This window comes from Crotalus tigris, unplaced genomic scaffold, assembly GCF_016545835.1.
Source record: "Crotalus tigris isolate CLP2741 ecotype Arizona unplaced genomic scaffold, ASM1654583v1 scf7180000024441.2113493, whole genome shotgun sequence".
Lineage (NCBI taxonomy): Eukaryota > Metazoa > Chordata > Lepidosauria > Squamata > Viperidae > Crotalus > Crotalus tigris.
This window is the reverse complement of record NW_024100610.1, coordinates 1505027-1527317: the sequence shown is the minus strand read 5'-3', so window position 1 is coordinate 1527317 and position 22291 is coordinate 1505027. Positions and strand designations below refer to the sequence as shown.

The window sequence follows — 22291 nt, the reverse complement described above, 5'->3', positions numbered from 1 at the left end:
ACCCCGACTGCTCTTTAGAAGGCCAGATCCTGAAGTTGAAACTCAAGTACTTTGGCCACCTAATGAGAAGGAAGGATTCACTGGAGAAGAGCCTAATGCTGGGAAAGATTGAGGGCAATAGAAGAAGGGGACGACAGAGAATGAGATGGCTGGATGGAGTCACTGAAGCAGTAGGTGTAAATTTAAATGGACTCCAGAAGATGGTAGAGGACAGGAAGACCTGGAGGAACGTTGTCCATGGGGTCGCGATGGGTCGGACACGACTTCACAATTAACAACAACAATAGTAAAAAAAACTATATTGCAATGATGTTATAAACTGAACATAAAAGAAGAAAAAAGGAAACTAGGAATAAAAAATAAATAAAATCCATATAACATCAATGTAAGATTTTCTTACTATTAAATCCAGACCATATAGAAACCAGTTTCTCATTCATCTCATTTTTGAAACATGTAGTTTTTTTTTTCAAAAATTGAACAAACGCATATATTGAATCCATTCCTTAACTTCATTTCCAGCCACGTAAAATAAACCATTAGTACAGCAAAGGCAAAAGAGTAACCAGATTTTCCATAAGAGAGTGAATGCTCTAACACTGGAAGTTTTAAAGAAGAGACTGGATAACCATTTGTCTGAAATGGCATAGGGCAGTGACGGCGAATATTTTAAAGACCGAGTACTGAAAAACTGGTCCTGCCCCCACTCCATCCCCTGCCCTGCCCATGCCATGCCATGCCCCCATCCCATCCCCCATCCCGCCTGCCTGCAGGGTCACTCACCATCTCAAGGGCCCACTGCAGATCACCCAGGCAGCTCAGCAGTGCCATGGCCACACCCTCTGCCCACACTCCGCAGCATCAACTGTGTGGGATGGGCTGTGAGGGCAGAGTCTTGTCTACGCTGCCATGTCCTTGGCGGTGCTGCTCTGTGTGGGCCATGCTTGGGAGCTAATCTCCTCCAGGGGGTTGCTGGTGAGGAGGGGGTCGTGGGGGGAGGCGAGGCTGGGGCAATGGCATGTGTGCCCACAGAGAGGGTTCTGAGTGCTGCCTCTGGCACGCATGCCATACGTTCACCACCACTGGTATAGGGTTTCCTGTCTGAGCAGGGGGTTGGACTAGAAGGCCAGATATTTTTGAAAGACAGAAACAAATGATGTCTCTCTGCTCTCACCTCACTCCCATCTCAAGTGCAAACTCAGGATTCTGTTTTTTCCCTTGCTTTGTATTTAAAGTATTCTTTACCATCTTATGTCATCCAAAGTGCTCCTGTTGTTTTGAACCTATGTGCCTTATTCTGTTACAGGCTAAACCCAGCTGTTTATTGGCTATTGAGGCAATGGCTATATCATACAGATAGTCCTTGACTTACAACAGTTCATTCTAATCAAAATTACAGTGGCACTAAAAGAAGTGACTTATGACTGTTTTTCACCCTTATGAGCATTGCAGCATCCCCATGGTCACATGATCAAAATTCAGATGCTTGGCAGCTGGTTCATATTTATGACCAGTTGCAGTGTCCTGGGGTCACGTGATCAGCTTTTACGACCTTCTGACAAGAGAAGTCAGTGGGGAATCCGGATTCACTTAACAACCGTGTTACTAACTTAACAAAAGCAATGATTCACTCAACAACTGTGGCAAGAAAAGTCATAAAATGGGGCAAAACTCACTTAAGAAATGTTTCGCTTAGCAACATAAATTTTGGGCTCAATTGTGGTCGTAACTCAAGGATTACCTCTCTCTTGTCTTTTAGAGCAACTAGTACAGTACATGAGATGTTGTAAGATTCGCACTGTAAGTAAGAAGTTGTTATCAGCAGATGTTTTTTAAATGCTACTTTTCTTCCCTGAGAAGAAAACCTACATTTCCCCGTGCTTTTAAAAAACATATATCTATTTGTATACTATTTTATTTTTGTTGAGCAGCACATAGGCAACTTTGGCTGACTTCCAAAAGTTAAGCAGTCCCTCATCGCTTTGTATTTGGTTGAGATACCAAGAAATACCAAACCTTAGCTAGACTAGGATGTCGAAAAGCATCACAGAAGAAAGCAATAGCAAAGCACTTTCATCTGGTTGCCAAGAAAACCAGAAGGGTGTGTCGCTTAAAATACCAGGAGTCATATTTGACTCAGACAAGACTTTACCGCATACTTTGAGGTGCAGTGTTCTGATGTGCCAGTGGTACTTCTGTTCGGGTAAAGGAGATGGTTCCAGGGTCAATTTGCTCAATATTAAAATGATTGGTGTAGTTTTATAATTACTGTGCTAAAATAAGTGTTCAAACTTGGTCTTGGTAATAATGTTCAAGTGCATAGTAGTTAAACCGAAGCAGGTTTAAATTGAAGTGGATTTTAAAACAGGATTGATGAGATGATGATGAGAATATTTATATATTATTTGGTCATCTGTTTTAATCATATGGTTTTTTTAAATGAAAAAGGGAAGAAGGAAAAAAAAGGAAAACACCAACATGGCTCCAGTTATTATATATAGAATATATAAATATCAAGTAAATGATAACAGCATGATATAGCTTAGACAGCATCTTCTTGATGAATTAATTTCATAATAACAATACACACATTTCATCATAGTTTTCATCAGGTTGAAGTCATTATTGTGAGGATAAGTACAAAGTCCCTATGGGTCAATAGCAATCTTGATCAAAGGTTTGCAGTCCCATCTCTACGCAGTGATGTTTAACAACTGGCTTTTCCAAATTGGTCGTAAAGACGAAGAGCTGTTCAAGGCATTTCCTTCCTCTAGGAAGATGGGTGATGGGAAATAAACTATTGAGTTCCTTCAGTGTCTCCAATCCTCACTGACATTACTGAATCAATTGCCACCATGGTGTTGCTACACAATAGCCATCAGCTCTGCTCTCAACTGGCTTGCAAAATTCCTGAAAATTTAACAACTGGCTCTTGCAAGCTGGCACAAGATGGCTTCAGCACACCACAGTCTGTACCATTTTCAGACATTTTTGTCCTTCTCTGACCCACTCTTTCTAAACGATTTCCCTACCTTGGGTTCTTCTTTTATATTTGCTGACTCAAATGACTCAGAGTGCTTGCCCACTCATATACAAGGCTTGCTTCAAGAAAGAAGCAGAGGGAAAAACAGATATAGCTATTTCACTGCAAGCGGGGCATGAAAACTGATGCCACAAGTAATCACTTTCTAAGTTATGCTTTTACTGCTTTTGCATAACCTGACAGTTCTTTGTCATTCCCCCTTGCCTATCTCTGTGGAAGAAAAAGAGACTTGGAGGCCTCCATTACTTTTAGGTTTCCTTCCATCTACCATTCCATGTCAACCAGATGTGCTCATTTCCTCTTTATCAACAGCTGATCTTCATCTTTCACAAGCCAGTTTCCCCCACCTAGGACTCAGATTGTATTGAAGCTAGATCCTTGATGCTCCTGATACAAAGCTGTAAGGATTGCCTCTGAAAAAGCACTGCACACACACTCTCTCTCTCCTATCCAGCAAAGCAGTTTTCTAATAACAATTTGCTGAGGTGATCTTGATGCTCCATGAATTGCAAGTTGAAAAACCACTCTTAGGGTGCCATGGGCAATTTTCCACATCGAGGCATACTCAGGCTATAATTGTGGGTGTGCTTTGGGAATTGTGAAAGCCGAGCTATTTCTTGACAGTCTGCACAGCAGCTGCCTGCCCTGGGACTCTGCAATTTGAAAAACAGATGGAGATGCTGATACCGCTGCCATTGAGAATAAAGGGTATTGCTCTGTGTCAGGTCTACTCATCAGCTACAGTAATCAAGCTTAAGACATCTTAGTCACTGAATTTATTGCACGATTGCTGGTCCTCCTCCTCATCTTCGTCTTCCCTTTTTTCTTTTGGTAAGAAGGGCTGTGCTGATGGGTAGAGTCAATGTTTGGTAAACTGGAGATGAAGATCTGTCAACCACACCAAGCCATGAACACAATATAATGATATCCTCTTTCCCGCCCATGCAAAATCAAATCCAACACCTCCCTGGAATACATAAAAGGGAGGCTCATTCCATCTCTGGATCCAGAGGAATTTGGCTTTCTTTGGGCTCAGCACTCTCCAGCTACTCCTTTATTTTAAATTTCCCCCCAGCTGCTACTAGGCCTCTTCATTCTCTCTGTTGCTCCTTTGACTTGAACACAGCAATGTCTTTCCAGACCATCTGCCAAGGCTCCAAGGGGAGCAGAAGGGGCTACAGCTCATGCTCTGCTTTTGGTGGTGGCACCGGAGGTGGAATCAGGCGTAGCTATTCTTCATGCAGAGGATATGGTGGCGGTATGAGAGGCCAATATGGTAGCAGGAGCCTCCATAACTATGGTGGAGTTACAAGGATTTCCTATGGATCTGGCTATGGAGGAAGCATCTGCGGGGGGTATGGTGGTGGATATGGTGGAATGGGTGGTGGCTATGGAGGAATAGGGGGTGGCTACGGAGGAATAGGGTGTGGTTATGGAGGATTAGGGGGTGGTTATGGAGGATTAGGGGATGGTTCCGGAGGAAGAGGAGGTGGATTTGGTGGTAGAATATTTGGCTTTGGATCTAGAGGTATTGGCAGTGTCCAAGTAGATCCAAATCTTCTGCAACCGGTCCGGGTAGAAATTGACCCCCAAATACAGCAAGTAAAAAATCAAGAGAAAGAGCAGATCAAAGTCCTCAACAACCAGTTTGCTTCCTTCATCGACAAGGTAGGTTAACAGAACAGAAAGTGTTACATTTTTGATTGATGTCATGGAATGCATGTCAACTGATAAAGCTTGATGCAATTTGTGCTTAACAATCTAGTAACGTCTTGGGGATGGATGTTTAGTGATGAATAGAAGCAACTGGCTGGTAAGAACTAGAAAAAAACAAGAAAAAAACAATTAGGGTGTTCATTAACAGGTAGATTTTCAAAATGATTTCAGGATAACAGAAAACTAGCATGTGTGGAATTTATAAGACAAGCTGTAATTGATTGCCTTATACTGTATATGCTGAACATTTTCATACATCTTTTTTAAACTATATTTTGTAATGCTAAATCAGCTGCTGCCCTCGAAACGCTCCTACCTAAACTGTAACTGGAGATGCCAAGGATTAAAAATGGCTCAGTGCAAATGCCAAATCTAAAAACTAGCACAAGCTTTTCAAACAATGATGCCTTGTTGCTCAAAATGTTTGTGTCCATTAACTGTAGTCTATTAAAAAAAGAGGCAGCATTTGCATTTCTTGGGCCTGCCTGTAATATTGTTGCTCATCACAAGTAACCACATTGGCTCTTGTAAAGTGCCTGGGTCAGAATAGGGTTTAAAGGAAACAGAACAAGCCCTTCATTGATTTCCACTGGCAGCTGAAGAAAGTCCAGTGAGATTCATGAAATTCTCAAAATGCTTGTGTCCTTTAGATCTTCATCTCATTCCCAGATAATCAGAGTTTCAATTTTACAAAGAAAAGAAGAGTGAACTAGAGAAGGGAACGTAATAAGTTTACTCTTGTCTCTCTAGTTAATGTGCATTTAGATCAGTGTTTCTCAACCTTGACAATTTTAAGGCATGTGGACTTCAACTCCCAGAATTCCACAGCCAGCAATGCTAGCTGTGGAATTCTGGGAGTTGAAGTCCACATGCCTTAAAATTGTCAAGGTTGAGAAACACTGATTTAGATGGAAGGGTCCAGCTTTGCTTTTAATCATTCCCACAGTTATCCCAATGTGTTGTGATGGCAACTTCCTCAAGTAATTTCTTTTATAGGTTCGCTTTCTGGAGCAACAAAACAAGGTATTGCAAACCAAATGGCAGATCCTCCAACGACAGTCACAAGGCATTGGCCCAACTATGAATCTGGATGCTGAGTTCCAGCAGTTTCTGAATAGCTTGAGGAATCAGATTGAAAATATCCGCAGCCAGAAGGGGCAGCTGTCAACAGAGCTCCAGAGTATGCAACATTATGTGGAAGACTACAAGAACAAGTGAGAACCTCAGAAACAACTGTCTCTTTTAGTTATTGGCACTTGCAGTCTGGTCATAGTCTGTCCCCCAGATGAGCAGCAGATCACAATAATGCCACTGATCACAGTTCTTGAGAAGCCTTTCCACAAAGAATGCTCTTTGAACATGTTGTTCCAAGCCCTGGAGGATATAAATACTGCAGTTTAACATTATAGATATACATTTGGGGGATAACATTACAATCAGTGTAGGAACTTCCATGAACAAGGTGGGAGAATTAATTTCCTCATGCTTCTTTGAGGAATGTGTTCACAGTCTATTCCTTGTGTTTATTATGGTAGCTTTTTATTTATCTTGGCTTCTTGTATTTAGTATTTAGCTTGGCTTCTGTAGTCTATGTGTGACTGCCGTCGAGAAATCAATAAATCAATAAACTCACCTTGCTTTTTCTTCTAGGTATGAAGAGGAGATCAACAGGCGCACAACAGCTGAGAATGATTTTGTTGTGCTGAAAAAGGTGAGAGATGAAAATCTGCCAGTTTGCTAGAAACATGGAAGGCATAATCTAGGGATAGAATGGAATCGTTCTTTGAGATTTCTCCAACTTTTAAGAACTATGTCATCATAGTCAACAATTTGCATGCCCTTCCAATGTAGGCCTATCTTTTTGTTGTTCCTGATGCTGTTGTCAAAAATGCTACATGATGCAGTTATAGGATTACATTCCATATTTGAATCTCTTTGCATATGGAAAAGCGCCATATTATCAAATTATGAAAACAAAATAATACATTTGTTTTCCATATTCAAGGAGCCTGACATATTAAAACATATTTTGAAATGACACAGAACCATGAATACAAAAGAGCAAATCTCTAGATTTTTGTTTGTCAAGATTAAGACTTTTTGTCAAGTTTGTACAAAAATGTGAATGCGCAATATTTTGATGCACATTGCTCTTGTTTAGAGAAGTATGCATATTCACTAGCAAGATTGCCCTGAAAATGTAGGTTTTGCAATTGATTTCCTCTCATATACTGTATAGTTTATATTTAGTAACCTATCTCCCCCCCCTCTCATATTTTCCTAATCTTTTTATGGCTTTTGTTATTAGCAAGCTGCATTGTCAAATTCAGAGAACTAGAAATGTTGAATAACAAATTTTGGTCCTCAAAGTTGGCTAAAAGTAAAAAATTGACATCGAAATTAAAACCTATTATCCTCTCTCCCTAACCATTAAAAAAAGGATTTTGAACGTATTTATAAATTCAATAGCTCCTGATATGTCCCGAACAGCACACATGTTCTCCCTGTAAGTCACAATGGATCCTTTTAGAATACAGTTTACATTAGTAAAAAAGATGCAAAATTATGTTTGTCTGCTTCACATAAGCTTTGCATGAAACCTGTTGCTTCGTTTATATAAAAAGCTTTATATAAAAATTGCTTTGTTCATAAAAAAATCATGTGTTGAAGCTGATTTGATCTGAAAAGGTTTGCTGTCTGTAATTAGTCAATGAAGAACAGAAACAGCATTTTTTTTCCTGCTTATATGTATTCTCTAGTGTATTGTTTCTTCACATATTGCTGATGTGGTCTTTCAAAAATTGAGAGCTGAAGACTTAAAATTAAACAACCTAACAGGAATTTACAGGGTCCTTTGTGTAAATTTGCTAAAAAGAGTTCAGGTATGGTCCAACTGGTGATGAGACTTGTTGAAGATTTACACTGACATTCTTCTGGATCCTTGTAGGATGTGGATAGTGCCTATTTGTCCAAGAGTAACTTGGATTCAAGAGTTGGTGCTTTGGCTGAGCAGATTAACTTCCTGAGAAGAATCTTTCAACTGGTAAGGAATGGTTTGGTTCTATTGGTTAATTAGAAGAAAGAGGGTATCCTCAGGTCCCACTGACCCAAATTCAGATTTGTCTTTATGTCTATCATGAATCTTTCTTCGAAAAAAGAATCTTATTTTATATAGTGCATGTTTGCAGGACACACCATTCAGTGATTTTGGTTACAAGTGCAACAAATGTCCACATTACAACAGCAAATGTTCTTAGAATGGTGAGATAGCTGACTTTCTCTTCCTTTTTCACCCCTCTAAAAACAAAGGCCTTCAAAGGCATCTGGAGACCCTACACACAGGACCCTACGCAAGCAGGGAAACCATTCCTTCTTCCAGCTCCTGAGTTCAAATGCACACAGGGCCATAGTGAAGCCAATAAACAGGGTTCAATAGCCTTCATCCTAATTCTTATTCTGAGCCTGTAGGCTCTCAATACAATCAAGAATTAAAAATGCATATTATGGGGAGTAAAAAAAAACACATGAATGGTGAAGGGGCGGCGGGGGGGGGGAATCAGGTAGATTGCCAACCTAACTCATGCTTTTGGATTCTTCACAGGAAATCTCTCAGTACCAGACTGGAGGCCAAGATACCTCAGTAGTAGTGAGCATGGATAATAATACTTACTTGAATTTGGAAGGTATTATCGAGGAAGTAAGAAGCCAGTATGAAGAGATTGCTCGCAGTAGCCGAGCTGAGGCTGAGTCTTGGTATCACTCCCAAGTAAGTAATCACACTGAGACAAGGAAATAAAGTTCCCTAATTTATCTTATGCTTTTCCAGGAAGCAAAAACTCCTGAGGATTCAAACTACAGAATCCCAGAACCTTGTAGTAGGGACTTTCTGCTTCTACTCATTTGCTGAGACAACTATTTAAATGGTTGTTCTCTTTCTCTATGCGGTCTGTGCAAATTGGACCTTAATTCCTCTACAGAGTTCTAAAACTGAATTTGTAGTTCCCTCACCAAAGTACAATATTGATATTCTCGGAAAAAAGCCTTGGCAGCAAATGCCATGATTGATATTCTCAGGACAGATCAGCTTTCTCCCATCTGGAGCTTTCCAAAGTTGTAGAATGTGTAACTTGTAGGTTTTTGTAGGTTCTCAGCTGTACTAGCTAGGGATTCTGGGAAATGCAGTCTTGCCTCACCTTGAAAGAAGCCAGACTGAGGGAAGCTGGAGGCCCCAAAATCTGACTAGTGAGCAAGCAGTCAGTCCTAAAGATGCCCAATCTCAGTTCTGACACACAGACTAGAAATGAATAGTGAGTTGTGAGGACCCTTTCTTCAGAATCTAATTTCTCTGCAATGCGATTTCAGTCAAACTTTTTAGGTTTTTAAGCCTCCTCATTTTCTGAACAATGTGACAAAAAGCAGTTATCTGAGGCAAAATAGTCTTTAAATATCCATGACAGATGTTGATGCATCATTTGTATAAGCTCTTCAACCATGCGCTGATCCAGCCAATTGCAATCTGACTTAAAATGATTTAGCAGCTTTTGCATCTTGGCCCTAAGATCTTAAGTATGGAGTCAGTATGCACAACACTTTGCAAAACCCTTTCTGGGAACCATGATAATTAAACTGATGTCACATCAATATAAAGTGTGAAAGGCATGGCTCTTTGGATGTGGCTGAGCTACAACTTCAAGCGTCTTTTACCATTAACTGTGCTGGTTGGGCCTGCTGGAAATTGTAATTTAGGAATGTTTGTTGGGCCATCCTTTGCTATCCCTGAGCTATTCTTCTTCCATTGTCATCCACTGAGCTGATGAAGCAAAATGGAAAATTACACTTTTTCTGCCCTACAGTACGAAGCTCTGCAGAACACAGCAGGACGGCATGGTGACAATCTGCGCAACACCAGGCAGGAGATTCAAGAGTTGACTAGGAACATCCAGAGACTGCGTTCAGAAATTGAGCATGTCAAGAAGCAGGTATGGAATGTGGAGGGAAGAATTATAATTCTATCTCCTTGGGAGATCTAGGTCACTCTGTGAGTGTTGAATTTACCTCTACAAAGGGAAAGAATCTCTTAGTGAGAGCTTGTGCAAAATCTTATTTTAGGACATGAGGTGCCTATTTCTTAAACCATTTATTTTAAGTGCCTGTTTTTTTAATCATTTGATTTAAGATTTTGAAGCATTTCTGTTTCTCAGACAGATAACATTCTACCTCAGTAACTTAACACGATTCACTGAAACCTGCCAAACTCCTTTAAAATTATTTTTGTCATCTCTCAACATTGTAAGATTGAACAACAGCTCCACATATCTTGTTGCATCATCGTAGCTGAAGCTTTCTTGTACACAAGATGAATTGCATTACCTTTATGTAAGCCCAGGTGTCACATTGTTGGCTAGGGTGGCAAAATAGAATGGGTGTTGCAATGTGAATTACTTTGGTTTGGGGATAGAATCTTTTCTGCACTGAATCAGTGGTTAAAAAGGAAAGGCTGTGTACCAAGAAAGGGCTGCAGTTCATGGAAGAAGACGGGTTTGGCAAGAATAATATCTTAGGAATCTTCAGGTAGGGCTGAAGAATCTGTTTATAGATCTTAAAGATCTGTTATTTGTCATTGTCAGCAATTCTGAACTGGATGAGCCAATGGTTCAACTGTGTTCCCCGTTCTTAGCCTCTTAACAATTTTAAACTGCTCTTCAGTGGTTTATGGGGACAAGATGATGCAAGTGGGAAGCTCAAGTGTTGATGCGTGTACCTGAAAAGAATCTGTTTGGGTACATATATTTATGCACCATATAGATAAAGAATTTCTTCATAGAGATCTTCTTTGACTATGAAGCTTGTCCTCCAGCCTCAATCAAGGTCCCTAGTCATGGCTTGGGACTGGGGAGGGAGCAATAAGTCAAGCCTTTTCTCAAGTGTGCTTTTTTTCAAGAGGAACCTAGACTTCCTTTGTTTTTCCTTGAAGACTATTTTGGATGAGAAATGAAATGTCTTCAAGGAAAAACAAAGAAAGTAATAATAATAATAATAATAATAATAGTAGTAAAGTTGGAAGGGACCTTGGAGGTCATCTAGTCCAACCCCCTGCTCGGGCAGGAAACCCTACACCATTTCGGACAAATGGCTGTCCAGTCTCTTCTTAAAAACTTCCAGTGTTGGAGCATTTACTGCTTCTGGAGGCAGGCTGTTCCACTGATTAATTGTTCTCACTGTCAGGAAGTTTCTCCTTAGTTCTAGGTTGCTTCTCTCCTTGATTAGTTTCCACCCGTTGCTTCTTGTCCTGCCTTCAGGTGCTTTGGAAAATAGCTTAATGTCCTCTTGGAAAAAAAAGCACCTTTGAGACAGCCATGACCTGGACAACCGAGAATCTTCATGGACAAGTTAAGCCTTGCTACAAAAGACTCAAAATAGCTTCTAGGATATGTCTTTTCCATGCTGATGCCTTGTAGATTGCTGAAGGGCATTAGGAGATTGTTAAGCAAAGTAAGAAGAGTTCATATTTCAGATGGGCCCAGAGAAAAGACCATTCACAGAAAAGTATTACATCAAGTCTAGCATAGTATGGCTGGACAAGGCCTTGATCTGGCTTGATATAAGGAAGTGTCTTAAAACTCTCCCATCAACTCAGAGGTAGTATAAGCAAATCACCATCATACTTGGAGAAATAAGGGAAAGAAAGTATCCTAGTTCACAATCTCAAAATTGAACAGCAGAAGGAATCATAGTAAGGGTTCCATGTTTTAAAGGAATGGTAATTAAAAAAAGTGCAGTGTAAAATGATTTAACTCTCTATCTCCATTATATGTTGATGGTGCTTCAGAAAGGAACAATAGCAAAAAAAAATGTATCAGAGGATTTTACATTTATTTCAGGGCTTGTCTGGATAGAAATTTGGAATCCATTAGAATTGGCAGCTTATATATTCAAATAAATAAAAAGTAATGATACATTTTTAAAAATTGGATCGAGCATCTGGGCTAAGGACTGGAACAAGAGAATAAAAAAAGTCTGTAATATTCAGACAGAGTGCTGGGCCCTTTACCATTGCTAAGCATCAACAATGAACCATCAAATTCCTAGGATTAACAAGGAGGTCATTTGATTTGATCACTAACAGTGCTTCTATAATTGGCATTCTGCCACCAAGACAGACTCCTTTTAACATATAGTCATTTCTCAGAAGCATTTCTCAGATCCAAACTCCACTTTAAAAAAAAGCGAAAGATATATTGTATAGAAAGTATGTTTCTGAAATAAGTTGACTGAAGAAAAATAGTTTACACTGGGGAACTTATATTTTAAAAGCCTACACTGAGGAAATGTAAATTAACAAAGAATGACATCAGGGAAATTAATAGTAGAGATTGATATTATCTTATGTTAAAATGTAATTAGAGGTAATTATATTAAAATACTCTTGCATTTGGACAGCTGAATGAAAGGATAAGTTTTAATAGATTTTTTTTAAAAAGTGAAATAAAACAAAGCAATGAACTCAGAACACTAACACGGATTAATTATTTTTCTGATCTGCACATCTCTAGCTCTCAAGTGCTACCAAGTGATAGTGCAGAAATATCCCATTATTTACGATGGATTTTAATTTATGCATTTATTTAGTGCAAAGAGAAAACCTCAGAACTATTGATCGAAGCCCCTGGAAAATTTCCCCCCAAAATAGAATCGCAGCATGATAAATATTTCATCAATAAAGATTTAAAAAGATGATCACAGTGGCAACTAGAGCTGTTTGTTTTCTCCTTTGCCTTGCAGTATGCTAAATTGCAGTCTGACATTGCTGAGGCCGAGGAACGTGGTGAACTGGCACTCCGAGATGCTAAGCAAAAGCTGCATGACTTGGAATGCGCCTTGGTGAAAGACAAGGAAGAACTGGCTCGCCTCTTGAAAGAGTACCAAGAACTGCTGAATGTCAAGATTGCTCTGGACATTGAAATTGCCATGTACAGGAAACTGCTGGAAGGAGAAGAGAGCAGGTGTGTCTGGTGGTTTTTAGGAGAACTGGTTCTAAGTGGGTCAGGTGTCCACAAACAATATCTGGCTTAAAACCAAACCATAACTATGCATGAGGTCTTTTTAAACATCCGACTAGCCAGAGATTGTCTTGTAAATATTTTAACACCCTAATTCAAGGGAAGAGCTTTGATTTGGAAGTTCTGTCATTCTGACTTGTCTTTGGAAATGTGAATGTGCTTGGCTGGTGCTTCATGCCACATGGGTGCTCCAGGTCTTACTCTGTACCTTACCTGGATTCCAAAGGTGTTCCCTCTGTGGGTTGGTTTGCATGTGGGACATGGGGATTCATGAATGGAGGGATCCACCTTGTAAATAAGAAATAGAATTAGATGATTTATGCTTATGAGTTTCACACTGCAGCTCATAATATATATCACCAGGGTGGGGAAGTGGGGGGGTTATTATTTTATTATTTTAATTATTTTATTATATTTCTTTTATATTGAGTTTTTGTGTCCTGTAAGCCTCCTTGAGTCACCATGTGTGAGTAGGTGGCAATATAAATTTCCTAAATAATTAATATTATGCTGTCATGTGGAAATATCACTCAACCTATTGGGCAATTGACTATTTCATTAAGGAGAATTTTGTTCAAAAACCACCTGTATTTCTTTTCCCTTTAAACAGGCTCGGTGGCTCAGGATCCCAAGTCCATGTCTGTAAGTAACTTATGCCTTCCCCTGAATATATTTATAGCTTTTAAAGTTGTGAAGATGTGCGTACTAAATCTGTGTTTTCCTTACAGCTGTGCGGCGTGGCAGCTATGGTGGCATTGGCGACATCGGTGGTGGCATTGGCGGCGACATCGATGGTGGCTTTGGCGGCGGCATTGGCATTGGCGGCGGCATTGGTGGTGGCATTGGCGGCAACATCGATGGTGGCTTTGGCGGCGGCATTGGCACTGGCGGCGGCATTGGAGGTGGCATTTATGATGGCATTGGAAGTGGTGTTGTTGGTGGCATTGGCAGAGGCAGCTATGGCTACGGAAGTGGTGGCATTATAAGTGGTAGAGGGGCTGGCGGCTCTGTCTGTGGAGGAGGAGGTGGATTCTCTCATGGCTCAGGAAGTGGTTCCAGCACAGTCATCCGAAGAACCACCACATCCAGCTCGTGCACCAAATCAAGCGGAAGATATTAGGCATCTCTCCCGGTCCCCCCCAAAGGAAAGGAACATCTTTTAGCTGCTTGTGTTAACACAACTCTTTCAGCCCCATTCTGGCAACCCAGAAAAGAACAAACTGTGTCTTCTAAAGCCCAAGATCTGGTCTATTTCCCTCTCAGAAGAAACCTGCAGCCAGTCCCCACTGAGGAAGTCATTGTCCATCTTGCTTCTGTTGCCTTAGATGACGAGTCATGAAAGCATAACCAAATTCCATTTTAGGACATCCAAGAGAGAAATGCTTGAATGAAAGGGGGAGATGAATCAACTACAAATCTGGGCTCTGTTTCCTTCAGTCTGCTGTATATATTTGGCTTAGTTGGTGGCTGCCAAGTAGTGATATGCATGAAAGAAATCTTTCCTCACTGCCTGGAGTCTTCTTCCAACTGATGGTTCTCTTCAGTCCTGCTGTAGTTCCCTGCTTCATTGAGGAGATCATTTGTTTTCATTGTATATGTCTAGATCAATGTTAGGCATGTCAAACTTGCACTGCTAAGTTAAATGCTAATTTTCTTAAACCAGCACTGTATTTTCACTCAACAGTTGGGTTTGCAGAAAGACAGGGTCCTGAAAAATTCTGAGCAAGCAACAATTCATTGTTAGGAAATCAGAAATTAAGGACTGTACTGTGAAAACATTCATTCTTGGGCCAGTTTTGCAGATTATATTGCACCTATCTTCATTTCTTAGGCTTTCTTTCCCATTTTCTTAGGAGCTGATCATTTTCAATAAACTGCAGTCAAGTTAGATGTTGTCTCATTTTTTAAAAAAATATGGTTTTTTTTAACGTATATCATTTTACTTCAAAAAATGGACCATTCCTGAAATGGCTTGTACAAACTCCATGTATTATTATCTGGGAAATAACTCTTCATGAGGACGTGGTCTTTATTTATAATTCTATATTTGTTTATCTGAGAGTAGGCTTCACTGAATTAATTGGATTTCTTTAGAGGAAGCATACATTAGAGATGTGCATCTATCCCTAAATATGATCCCCATAAAGCAGCATATAGTAAGGCTGGGCAATATGGAGTCAGGCAAAAATATTAATGATTAATAGGCCTATTCACTGCTACTTACTTGGGCTATGGAGAGCTCTGGGTTCAAAGAGCATTCATGATTGGATGAAACATGGATATGTTGTGTGCCATCTGTCAGGAACATCTCAAACATCTCAAGAGCCGAGGTGGCGCAGCAGTTAGAGTACAGTACTGCAGGCCACTTTAGCTGACTGTGTTCAGCAGGTCAGCAGTTCAAATCTTACCTACCATCCTTCCGGGGTAGGTAAAATGAGGACCCAGATTGTTGGGGGCAATGTAAATATATATATACATTGCTTACTGGTGTACACCGCTTAGAGAGTGCTTGCACTTAAAGCGGTATATAAGTCTCATAAATAAATAAATAAATAAATAAACTACCTCAAAGCTACTGCTCCTGGACCTATGGAGCAGTCTTCTGTGGTTGATGTACGAAGCTAGGAGAAGATGTGATTGACTGATGCTCTGTGTGTATCCATGTTTGCTCAGAATAATATTTTTCATGGCAACCAGGGTTGTGCACAACCTTGATATATTCCATTGGACAGGCCAATTAATAATGACTCTTTTTTGCCTTAAGGCCAGCTATAGCCCAATTAAAATAAACCAGCATAACATAAGAACAACCAAACTTAAACATTATGATGTAAGGGGGTAGTTTAAGCATGGGTGCTTCATCTCAGTGAACTTAAACGTGCTTAACTTTGGTTGGATTTTGGTCTTGAGTTGCTGTTTTTAAACAACCTACTCAAGGTCTAATTTTGAAAAATACTGCTTTGTATTCAGAATTGTTAACCTAAAACTGATATGAAAAATTTAATTTCAGCTTCGATGCTGCATCCAGCTTTTTTTGAGTTTGCCATCCAGAATCTCAGGAATAGCTCTCGTTTCTCAAAATGATTTTTATCGGGTTGTTTTATCTCCTGCTTATTATCTGCATCTGTTCTAAAAATTAGGGTGGTATCCAGGAAACTATCTCATGTCATGCTGTGAAGTAGGTCTAATTACCCATGGGTTAAATCAAATAGTTGACCCCCAATGAATGAATAATGTCTTGTGCACATCAGAACACAGACATACAGTGTGGCCCTTTCACAAAGATGCTGGATCAGTTTGAGATTGTAAAATAATTCAATTTCACCTCGTTAAGAATTAAGTTGGCATTTGGTTGGCTCTATGATCATTTATTTGAAACTGCAGTAAAGCTAGGTAGCTGCTTATCTATTCTTCTCAACAATGGAAACCCGGCATTCCTGTCTCCTGCCTTCCTTTCAATATCATAAATGCACTCCATTCACCAGTGGCAACTACATGCCTCCTTTTGCTGCATTAACAGCTCAGAATTATGCTAGGTGGGATGGGATTTTACAGCTTAGAATTATGCTGGGTGGGTGGGATTTTCCTGTAGTAGCTAGCTTCCTCCTTTCCTCAGCTACTATTGATCTGTCATTTCAATCATTTCCCCAGGGCATCTTCAAAGATACAAAGGCATCTTCCTGTGTAGCATTTTCTAGACTCACTCAAGCACCATTTTTTGCCAAAATAATTGGCTTCTGTGATAACTGGATGATGATATGAAGACATTTAATACTTGGCTGCCATAGATCTTGGTTAGTAGTGAGCTGGAGGTAAATGCATATACTACACATAACAAGAAAGGTGAATATTTGTAGCTCAGTGACTAGTTTGAGTAATGAAATAACTGCAAGAAAATAAGCAAGCTCAGAGAGCAGACACTCCCCCCACTGTACATTTCAGGAAGGAGACATTGATATTAAGGGAGTTAATAGTTGCAGATTTTCAGTCTTGATCTTTTTCCCTCTTTTTAAACAATTTTATTACATTCTACAAATCTTATAGTTGATATTTTTTAGAAGGAATTATATAATAGTATCCAAATAGTATCCACATAGTTTGCTATGTAATAATTCTTTGTGTAAATAAAGACATTTTTATTAAACAATAAAAAACATGAAAACATAACAGATTAAAAATTTAAAATAAAAACAACAGCTCAAACAATTTAACCCAAAAACTAAAAAAGAAACTTTTTACACACACACACACACACACACAAACACACACTCCCCTACACGGCCTTCATGGAATAGTTGTTTTTTCAGAGGTGGTTGCATTCCTGTAGTTTCTTTTGATAGACTTGTCATGCCTTAAGTGACTTAGAATACAGGTGGAGACACAATGAGACTAGTAAATTCAAACCATCTGATGATTCCAAAGGGTCATGCTCAAAAGCTTGGTTCCATCAATCTCTTTCAACCATTTATTCATTTTTCAGGGACTTCAGCTAACCTGTCCCCAAGAATAGAATCAAGATCATGTGAAGTATAGAATCAAGATCATGGTGAGGATTAGTACCGCTTTACAAAGCTCTAATAAGACCATACCTGGAATACTGCAGCCAGTTTTGATCCCCATATTACAAAAAAGATGTTGAGAGTTTGGAAAAAATTCAGAGAAGAGCAACCAAGATGATCAAAGGCCTGGAGGCTAAAACATACGAAGAATGGCTGCAGGACTTGAGTTTGGCTAGTCTAAAGAAAAGAAGAAATAGGGGAAACATGATAGCAGTGTTCCAGTATCTGAGGAGCTGCCACAAGGCAGAGGGAGGGGGTCAGGTTGTTCACCAGAGCATCAGAGGGAAGGACAAGAAACAATGGTTGGAAACTGATCAAGGAGAGAAGCAACCTGGAATTAAGGAGAAACTTTCTGACAGTGAGGATAATCAACCAGTGGAACAGTTTACCCCCAGAATTCGTGGGCGCTCCATCACTGGAGAGTTTTAAGAAGAAACTAGACAATCACTTGTCTGAGATGTTATAGGTTCTCCTGCTTGAGCAGGTGACTGGATTAGAAGACCTCCAAGGTCCCTTCCAGCTCTATTCTATTCTATTCCTCTGCCACCACACCCTTCTTTAGCCATATATTTAGTGGTATTATGAAGGAGCACATATAGATAAATGCTAGAGACCTCAATTACACCAGCATGCCTCAGAAGTACAGGGGCAGGGGAGCCCTTTTATATTTCAATTGAGAGTATAGCAGACAGAGAGAGGGACATCATTTATTTATTTTTTTTAGCTGCAAATGTGCTTTTAATGTTTTTTTTCTCTTTTTTTATTTTAGACCAACAAAACAAAACAAAGCACAACAAACATTACATACATACGCATGTAATATATCCTTTTTTGTTAACAGCAATTTGTAACAGTACTCTTCTATTCTTTACATTTCCCCCCTCTTTCTTCTTTGAAATATTTGTCCTTATTGCCCCATTGTTTCTTATTTACGTTTTCCTTCTTTCATATTTTACTACTTACTAGGAATCCAACATTATTCATTGTAATGACACTCATATTTTTTATAAGACTCAACCAGAATTCCATGTAAGCATACAAATACTCTCATATTATTTAGTGCATATACTGTTTTTACTCTAATACTATTTCCAACATTGAAATTCACCCCTTTTCATCCAAGTATATTTGTTTATTTTTATTTTTCTTTGACATATATAATAATTCCTCCTTTCTTGTTTTATGCTGATATTGTGTATAATGTTTCTAAATTTTACTTTCTCTAGTAATTTTCTATAATCCTATTTTATGTAAACTTCCTAAAGGTACATCACATCTACATCCAATTTCCTTAAATTGTTAAACATCTAAACTCTTTTTCTTGATATATTTAATCCTTTAATATTTATAGAAAAGAGCTTAATTACGTCTCCCATTTTTAACTTGATCTATTTTTTTGTTTTTATTTTGTTTTATACTTCTTGTCTCTATAAGTCTTCCTTTTGCTTCTCTTTCTAACCTTTCTCTTTCTTGTAACTTTTGTATTTCTCGCTCTCGATCAGCTTCCTCTGATAGATCTTCACACCATTTATTTTTATTCCACCTTTATTATTTTTATACTCAAGGAGCCAAATGGACCTGATACTTGTTCTTCCTATTTCTCCACAACAACCCATCCTGTGAAGTAGGTTGGGCTGAATGAGAGTGACTGACTCAAAGACACACACCAGTTTTCATGCCTAAGGCAGGACTAATGCTCACAGTTTCTAGCCTAGTGCCTTACATACTAGACCAAACTGGCTCGTTGGAAATCATATTTTGCTTTGTTTTAGTGACAACTCATTACATTGTGACAAATTTGTGTGTTACTTTGAAAGTGATTCTGACTGTGTGGTTGGAAAGTGGGGAATGACTTAATTCGTCGAAACTTCTGAAATCCCATTTTCTGCTTAATCTGCAGAAAAATAAGGGGAAGCTAGTTCATATAACCCAACAGAGCATTCTTTGGAAAGCACCTTATTGCCCAAGTTCAAGGACAACAGATTTTGATATAAAACCAGAGAGAGACTAGGGGCTCTTCCGCACTGCAGCTGCTATCCAGTGTGAGAACTGGTAGGAAACTATGCCAGCTTGCAGAAAGACTGGCTGCTCTTCCAACTCCTACTCTGCTTTGGCAACAAAGTAGACAGGAGATCTCTCTCCACCAGAAGAGAGAAAGAGTGGGAAACACCTCCTTGGATGTCAACAGGCACATGGGATTATTTTCCCCCTCCTCATCTCCCCCAGCTACATTTTCTCCCACAATATCAGTCAGAAGGGACCCTGGAGGCCTTCTAGTCCAACCCCCTGCTCAAGCAGGAAGCCCTATACCATTTCAGACAAATGGCTGCCTGATCTCTTCTTAAATATTCCCAATGCTGGAGCACTCCCAGCTTCTGAAAGCAAGTCATTCCACTGATTAATTGTTCTAATTGTCAGGAAATTTCTCCTTAGTTCTAGGAAACTACTTGATTAGTTTCCATCTATTACTTCTTGTTCCTGCCTTGGGGTGCTTGGCAGAAAGGTTGACCCCCCCCTTCTTTGTGGCAGCTCCTTAGATATTGGAACACTGCTATCATATCACCTCTAGTTCTTCTTTTAATTAAACTAGGCATACCCATTTCCTGCAACTGTTCTTCATATTTTTTGGTCATCGGTCCCCTAATCACCTTTGTTACTCTAATTCATGTTTTCTTGGCAGTAAATAGACCCTCGCCGCACAATAGAGTAGTGGTGAAGACCCACCTGCTCCATCTTCAGGGAAAGTGAATCTGTATGATGCCAGGAGAACTGGCACATAAAAGATTGGGTTCCTCTCGATCTCTCCCTATTTCTTCTGTCACCCATGTAAGAGAGGTAGGAGAGGTGGCATGTTGGAGTGGGAGGGCCTGTCTCAGTTGCTGCCAAAAATTAACAGGTGCTAAGAATCAGAGATCTGGAACTAAGGGGGATGTCTAAAGAAGCCTCAGGTAAGCTACCTGCAGAAAGGCAAGCTGCACCTCAGAGCAATTCACTGCAGACCAACTGCTCAGCATGGCTCAAGTGGGCCAAAGTATAAGATCATAATGGAAGAGGAGTAGGAAAAGATGGGGAGTCTGCCTTCACAGTGAACTCTCAGAGGGGAGGATGAGGACGAGAGCCTATGTTCTTGTCAGTTTGTGGACTATCTTCTAATTAGGGCAAACTCCCACCCCTCCAAGTCGTCGCAAAAGGATACCATGATCGATGGTATCGAAAGCTGCTGAGAGGTCAAGTAGCACCAAGACAGAGGAATAACCTCTGTCTCGGGCCTGCCAGAGATCATCCATCAGCGTGACCAAAGCGGTTTCTGTGCTGAAGCCGGGCCTGAAGCCAGATTGAAAAGGGTCTAGATAATCCGCTTTATTCAGAGACCATCAGAGCTGGAGCGCCACCACTCTCTCTACAACCTTCCCCACAAAGGGGAGATTGGAGACTGGACGGAAGTTATTTAAATCAGCCGGGTCCAGGGTAGGCTTCTTGAGCAGTGGCCTCACAACCGCCTCCTTCAGGGATTGTGGAAAAGACCCCTCCCTCAACGAAGCGTTGATCAACACCTGGAGCCAGCTTCGTGTCACCTCCTTGGCAGCCGAGACCAACCAGGAAGGACACGGGTCCAATAAACAAGTGGAGGCGCTCATTGCTCCCACCGCTCTGTCAACATCCTCAGTGGTCACAGACTCAAATTCATCCCATAAAACTGAGCTAAGACCTGCCCCAGTCATCTCAAAAGGCCCTGCCCAATCCGAGTCTAGGTCTGTCCGAATCCGAGCGATTTTGTCTGATAAGAATTGCACAAATTCCTCCGCTCTACCCTGTGAGGGCTCCCCAGTTTCCCGAACATTAAGTAGGGAACGGGTCACCCTAAACAGGGCGGCGGGGTGAGATTCTGCAGATGCAATAAGTGCGGAAAAATGCGAACATTTTGCCGCTCGTATCGCCACTAAATAAGTCCTAATATAGGCTCTTAGAAGTGTCCGGTCGGATTCGGAGTTACTAGCCCTCCAGCGTCGCTCTAGACATTATACCCTCAAGCAGGCTGCTCATCTCTAAATTCCAGCTCCAGAGTTGAAATAATGGATCTCCTTCTATTGATTTTAATTGGAGAGAATGCTAAACAAAACAAAACAAAACAAAACAAAACCCAAGAATAAGCAGAGGCAGGAAGGGAAGCATCACTTCCTTATTTCCATTCGCTCAGTTTCATCTTCGTTTTTAGCCACAATTATTTAGACAGGGTAGTTGAGCCTGTTTGGTTTTTGTTTGAAGGTCAGCATTATGCCAATGGCAACTATTGACTAAATACCTCAGAATTATGTTTGGAAAAGCTTCAAAGTGCAGAGGGGAGTGGTTGCTCATAGAACTATTTGAATAAACCAGTTATCTGCAGGCTGGCAATACCTTGGATGAATCGTTGTGTAGCAACTCAGCAGTTTCATCTATTTATTTCTGGAAGATGTCTGAGGCTGGCCAGTCTCCTTTGAAATTTTCCTACCAATCTGTTTCCTGTGCCTGCTTCCCCCTCCTCCCATTGTATTATATTATGGTATTATAATGGCCTAAGAGCCAGAGTATGATCTGGTGTTAAGCAAAACCTGTCATCAATAACCTTCTTGTTGTGAATAATCTGGGAGATACCTCCCTGCTGCTTCAGCATTGACTGACAGATTTGATTTATGTCCTTCCTTTTATTTTATATACACATCCTATACTCTCTAAACCATGAGCTCCTGAAAAACATTTCTATTATTTGTTGTTAAGCTGCCTCTAATGATCACTATCTTCAACCAAAGATTTCAAAATCAGGAAAGGAATTCTTACTATGTTCCTTTTGAATGAAAGGGGAGAGAGATCAATGCCATAAATTGTTCTCCATTCCCATAGATTACTCGTCAAACCTGTCCAGGCTGACTGCA

The 22291-nt window shown here is 40.1% G+C and overlaps 1 protein-coding gene across 1 annotated transcript; it reads left to right on the top strand.

The window, feature by feature from the left end:
• The first annotated feature begins 4045 nt into the window (after positions 1-4045).
• LOC120302957 (keratin, type II cytoskeletal cochleal-like) lies at positions 4046-14707 on the top strand. Its single transcript, XM_039331986.1, has 9 exons — positions 4046-4711; positions 5756-5973; positions 6410-6470; positions 7707-7802; positions 8361-8525; positions 9613-9738; positions 12542-12762; positions 13430-13461; positions 13548-14707. The coding sequence occupies exons 1-9, from the start codon at positions 4172-4174 to the stop codon at positions 13937-13939; spliced, it is 1851 nt and encodes a 616-aa protein (XP_039187920.1). The 5' UTR covers positions 4046-4171; the 3' UTR covers positions 13940-14707.
• Positions 14708-22291: the final 7584 nt, after the last annotated feature.